Here is a 6,000-nt window from a genome sequence, read left to right on the forward strand (position 1 = left end):
AAGGGGGGAGTTGTGCTAAAGAAGTTGGAATATTTTTCTAGGTCCCTGAACACATTCTGGACAGGGCTTAATATATCCAGGAGACCTGGTACAGTGGTGCCTCGCAAGACGAAATTAATTCGTTCTGCGAGTTTTTTCGTCTAGCGAATTTTTTGTCTTGCAAAGCATGGTGTCGGAAAAGTTTTGGAAAAGCTTCAAAAATCGCCAAAACCCCCCAAAAAAGCTACCACACCGCGTTCTATGAGTTGCTCCTCGAAGTCAAGTCACAACTGTATTAAGGGTGTTAAGAAAAAGGAAACAAACTTGCAAAAACCGCAAGATGTTTTCATCTTGCGAAGCAAGCCCATAGAGAAATTCATCTTGCGAAGCAGCTCAAAAACTGCAAGACCCTTTCGTCTAGCGAGTTTTTCATCTTGCGAGGCATTCGTCTTGCGGGGCACCACTGTACTGTTGCAGTGTCTAAAGTTAACCAAACACCCTCAACCATGATAACAGCAATATACTGCACTAATCTACAGAACATACCTACTGGTTGCCCTACAGTTGATTAACTTAATTCCCCCAAAATTTAGCAATTTAGCTCTAACCTGACAACTTTCAGAAAGCACTAAGACATTTTTTAAAATTTGAATTGAATTGTGGGAGTAACCAAAAAGGTAAGGATTTAACTTTTACATCAAATTATATTTTTAATTGTATTTTTAAATGTCTTGACAAACAACGCTATCAAAGATCACATATAAAACAGGTAGAGTTTTGTGGACAAAGCTCTTAAAAACACAGGATACCTTCATACTATTCACTATAGAACTACTGTATCTGTCTCACAATGAAAGGAAAGAATAATAACATACTTCAATATAATTGCTATGAAAAACCTGTCAGTACTTTTAGCATTTGCCTAACCAATCAATGCAACACTTATAGTACATTAAAATATTGATGCTTATACTCTTTTATAAAACTTTATGAATATGAAACAACTGAAAGATGAAGAGCTCATACTAAAACCAATAAACTAACTTCCAATTATTTCTAAAATGCTACATAAGAAACACAGTAGCGATGATTATACCAAATCCAGAGGAATTAAAATTGGTTCTACATCATAAATTACTTTGATAATACCTACAGATTCCATCTGCAATTCTAATAAACATCCATCAAACTGTAATTATTAAATTACAGGAGGCAAAACTTAAAAGACACAGAAAACATTCAGGTTAAAATAATATGTCTTTTGAATCAGTTTCACATCTTTCTGTAGAATAGGAATTACACCAACCAGACAAATAAAGAAATTTTGCAACACTTGCAAGAAAATCATTACACTAAGACAGATTACTTTTCAAGAAGCATATATCCTGTACAACCATCATTTGTTTTTATAATTTTTCTAAAAAATGATTAAGTCAAACAATTGGGTTTGCTTTATTCCCAAATGCAACATAAAGACAGTCAGAACTACCATTTAATAAAGTAAACCTGGCCCCACAAAACAAAATTCAAAATGTATTTGCATATACTTCCCCCTAGACATTTATGTGACTTCTGTAAGAACCCCTGCCTCTGAGAGTATAGATAAGGAAAATATGCAAATAGGAAGACAAAACAATTCCAGCAGTTTGAATTTCATACCTTGCCAAACCACATCTGCCATATTTAACGATCCAGTTGTCTAATGCCGAAGCATCATTAAGATTTATGTTTTTCTTACAGCAGCGGCTTCTAGAATTTTGTACTCTGCCACAATATTCTTGCAAGAAAGGCTTGACAGAAGGAAAAGGAAGAGAATTTCAAGCCTAACAACTACATTCTATTGGCAGCTACTGAAGATGAAAATCAGAGGCTGGTAGTTTCAGTACCAAGAGAAGAGAACAGCGCATCATCAGACTGGGATTTCCCAGTCACATTCACACTCAGGAAGGTTCCAAGTTGCTATTCATAGGCAGGCCATAGGCTCCCGCAAAATCTGGGGCAGCCAAGTACGCAGTACATGAATACAGAACCTTTTTTTTTTAAGAAGAGAGGCATTTTTATTTAATACCAGAAGGAAAAAAAATACTTTGCTGTTCTATTTCTCATTCAGCTGTTTTATCTTCTCACATTCTGTAACAAGATTCCTTCAGGGGACAGAGTGGCTCTCACCCAGTCTCAATTAAAAGGAATATGAAAATATGTGCAAGAAAAATCTCTAGGGTTTTCCAACTCCCACTGGCCTGCCTCCCCCTCCTACTGATCATCACACACTTCCAATTTAATCTCATAGATCATTCAAACCCTCTAGCTTTGTCTTCAGCTATCTAAGACAGACATCTAGGCAGCCATATCACCAAAAAGAGAAATGGGAAAGGGGGGAATCAAAGCTCCATACCACATACTCACTAGAGAGCTATGCCCTGGAAGAAAATTCCCAAGTGAACAGAAGGCTGGTATTGGAGATCAGCCCCACTGGGCAACTGCCAAGATCCCAGCCCCTTAGGCACACTCACTGACACCAACCCTAAGTATCTATCTGCCTCTGAATGCTACAAGCCAAAAAAGAAAAGTCACCACACAAGATGTATTGGTTCCCGGCTTCTGTGTACAGGCCACCTTCTTCCAGTGGGGCCCAAAGCAGGCAGCAAGGGGAACACTTAACCAACCTCTCTCTCCAGGTGATGGTGAGAATTGGTCCCAACACTGCTGCTCAGAGAGAGCCGGGAAACAAGTGGCAGTGGCTGCTTGGGTAGGCTGGTGAGCAAATGGCAGTGGCAAGAAAGAGTCACTGCCCCTACTCAATCACTCCTTTTCTCTGGTTGGCACAGCTGAGAGGACTGGGCCTACTGGGTTCAATTCCAATCAACACATGACCTGCCACCTCTGTTGCTTGGTCACCTGTGCACTTAAGTAACCAGGGCAACAAGCAGTCAATGCCACCCAACTCTTCCCCACTCCCTCTGGCCAGTGCAATGGAACCAATTCAATCCACCACAGGACAGCAGCAGCTGCTCCCTGCAGCTTCCTTTGCTTCTGTCCACCTGGTTAGGAGAGCCAACAGCAGCCAGTCAGCTCACAGAGTCGCCCTCTGGGTTGCAAGGCTGGGCCCAATCCCTTCTGCCGTGCCACCCAGAGAAAGTGTGGAGGCGTCGGTAGCGGGTCCCTGGCTGCTGCCTTCGCTGCTCACTTGCCCGCTCGAGCGGACGAGAGGTGGAGGCGGTTGGTTACGAGGCGCCGGCTGCTGCTTCTCCCTTTGGGCAGCGCAGCGGGGGAGATCGGTCCCACTAGGGGAGGGGGGTAAACGAGGGGGGTAACCAAGGGCATGTTACTGGTGGGGGTGGCATCCAGCGTTTGGAAACAGCCCTGCACCCATTAGCAAACCCCCCCCCCCACGCCTCCAAATACACACACACAGAGAGCCTTCTCCGGAATGAAATGGACCCAGTGTGAAGAAAGGAAAAAATTGCAAAGGAAAGCACCTCGGCCTAAGCTGAAGGCGATCCCCTCCCGCGGTGAAAGCGGAGAGGGGTGCCCAGCTCGGATTCCTCCGGGGCCTGTGGGAAGCCAAGGCGAGCATGCCGCTCCTGGCCATGCATCCGCTTTCCCTGAGCACCTGGATCTCCCTCGGCGCCCGAGGCAAACCCAGCACCGCCGCTTCTCCCCCCTTTTTTATCCCCCCCCCATCGCCTGCCTTCCTCCCTCCACGCGGGTTATTTACGGGCCAGTCCCCAGCGGGAGCGGAGAACTCGAGGCTGCGGCACTGAACAGTCTCCCGCCCGCATGCGGCAGCAACAGCAGCGCCCAATCCCACCAGCAGCAGCCTTACTCTCGCTCGCTCGCTCGCTCGCCCGCCAAGCCAGCTTTTCCCGTCCTCCCTCTCTTCCACCTCAGCCGGCGACGCCGGGGACGCTGCCGAGGCCGAGCTCGGAAGGAAGCCGGGGGTGGTGGGGGGCGAGAGAGCGCACACGCAAGCCGGCGAGGGGCGCTCGGGCTCCGGGTGCAGCGGCGTCGGAGCCACGGCCGGGAAAGGAGGAGGAGGTGGCGGCGGTTGAGGCAGCGGCAATGGAGCTGGCAGCGGCACGACGGAGGCGGCGGCGGCGGCGGCTGAGGGGACACCCAGCGTGGAGCGGCCTGACCGCGAGCCCCGACCCGTAGCCACCTCTGCCCCGCTTCGCGGTCGCGGTTCGTTACCTGTGAGGACCCCGACGCGGATTTGGTGGTCGTGGTTCGTTAAAATCATCCCCTCCGACGCCATGTTTCCCAGCGCAGCCACCGCACTGACAGGGAGGCGGGTGGGGGGGGAATTAGGGGGGGGAGAAGGAGCGCGAGAGCGGGGAAGGGGAGGAGGAGGAGGGGAGAAGGGAACGCGCGGGAGGCGGAGCCAGCGGGGAGAGGGGACGGGGCGGGGGGCGGTGCCAGGCGCCCAAGGGGCGGGGCTGCGAAGCCGAAGTGCATGGAGTGGGGCGGGGAGGGGCGGAGCCTCGGGGAAAGCGGACGAACCAGGCTCGGCGGGGGAGGAGCCGAAAAGAACGCGGGCGAGTTCCTGGCCGGAGGAGGACTTCTCAAGTGCTGGGCTCAGGCAGCAGCAATCGAGCGCCGGGAGAGCGGGCCATGCCTTGGCTCGTTCGGTTCTGCTTCTTTTCCGCCTCCTCCGTCGGATCCGATTGGGCTGCGAGGCGCGTTGGGGGAGGTCCTGCTGTACCGGTGCTGGGGGAATCCGAACAGGGTGCTTTCCCCCCTTTCTTTCCTTTCCCCGCCGCAGAAAATACCTGAATCTCGCCTGTCTTCAGAATCCCCATTGCTTCTTTTCCGTACTAATGAAATGACAGGATTATTCGGGGACCTGGAGCAGTTGGAACATGCCGGCATTTTCCGGCATGTACCTGCACTGCACCCACACCAACATCAGTCACCATTTTTACATCCACACGTACTTGACTGCATCACGCTGCACTGGCACATACTGCACTGCATTCATATGTGCAGGCAACTGCACGCGCACTTACTGCATTTGACGGGCAAATTCTCGCCCTCCAAACACATCGCTCTGAGACTCATTCACATTGCAACCACGTTTCCTGCTCTGTATTGTATGCACGCTCCATATGCCCAATGGAAGTTTATTGGTATGGCAGGGCGCAGAAAGGTTGTGAAATGGAAGCAGAGAAATACAGCGTTCAGGTATTTGGAACAGCTAAATTCAAACCACAAGAGCTTTGGTCGTTTAATTTTGCTCATTACTGATGTATAGCACATGCAAACACACTGCGATGCATTCTCCCACATTCCATTCACATTCACTCATTGCATTGCATAACCCTGCATCACTCTGCAGGTTCACACACCTGCATTGCTTTAAAATACATACAGCAAAAACACATGACAGTACTGTACCCACTTTCACTTTCAGTGCATGTACACAGGCTTTGCAGTTGCATTGCTAAGGGCCATGATGGGAGCTTGGCAATGTTAATAAACTGACAGAGTATCAAATTCACAAACCATAACACAGTTGCTCACCATAAACAAAAATATGCATACACCTATGTTTTTCATGCATGCACTCTAAAGGACCTTGTGCTGTTTTGAAAAGTTCAGTGGCATTTCATACAGCAACTTTTAAAATATTAGATTAGACAGATTAATTAACTCTTCTAGTTTAATACAGTAATAGTGATAAACAGTGAGGTTTCACTAGCAGATCTTCCAAATAGTGCAGAAGTCATTCATTATAAGAACCAAAAAGTATAACTACTGAAAATCATTTTAATATAACTTGTTTTGACATTAAGCTCTTCTTCAATAATTTGAATCCACTCACAACATATTTAAATAAGAAGGTATAAATAAAATACAAAAACTATAGAAGGTAAGATATTCAAAATGAAAATCCAAACCAGAATAAAAACAAACTCACATTCAATGCAAGTTTAATCCTGGCCCTTAGAAATGCATCAAAATATAAATATTTTACCATAGGTTTCAAACAGGAACTCTACAACTGTGGAACAGTCAACAATG

The 6,000-nt window shown here is 47.5% G+C and overlaps 1 protein-coding gene across 20 annotated transcripts in view; it reads right to left on the reverse strand.

The window, feature by feature from the left end:
• GPHN (gephyrin) overlaps positions 1-4,350 on the reverse strand; it is a 241,340-nt gene extending 236,990 nt beyond the window's left edge. For 4 of the 20 annotated variants that reach the window (XM_082224554.1, XM_082224549.1, XM_082224550.1 and 1 more), the window contains exon 1: positions 4,171-4,347. In XM_082224554.1, the coding sequence (XP_082080680.1) occupies positions 4,171-4,234 (64 nt within the window). In that variant the 5' untranslated portion in view covers positions 4,235-4,347. Of the gene's footprint in view, positions 1-4,170 lie in introns of all 20 variants that reach the window. The other 16 variants (XM_082224539.1, XM_082224540.1, XM_082224536.1 and 13 more) reach the window with 9 other exon arrangements.
• Between the last annotated feature and the right edge of the window lie 1,650 nt (positions 4,351-6,000).

This window comes from Podarcis vaucheri, assembly GCF_965113315.1.
Source record: "Podarcis vaucheri genome assembly, chromosome: 1".
Taxonomy (NCBI): domain Eukaryota; kingdom Metazoa; phylum Chordata; class Lepidosauria; order Squamata; family Lacertidae; genus Podarcis; species Podarcis vaucheri.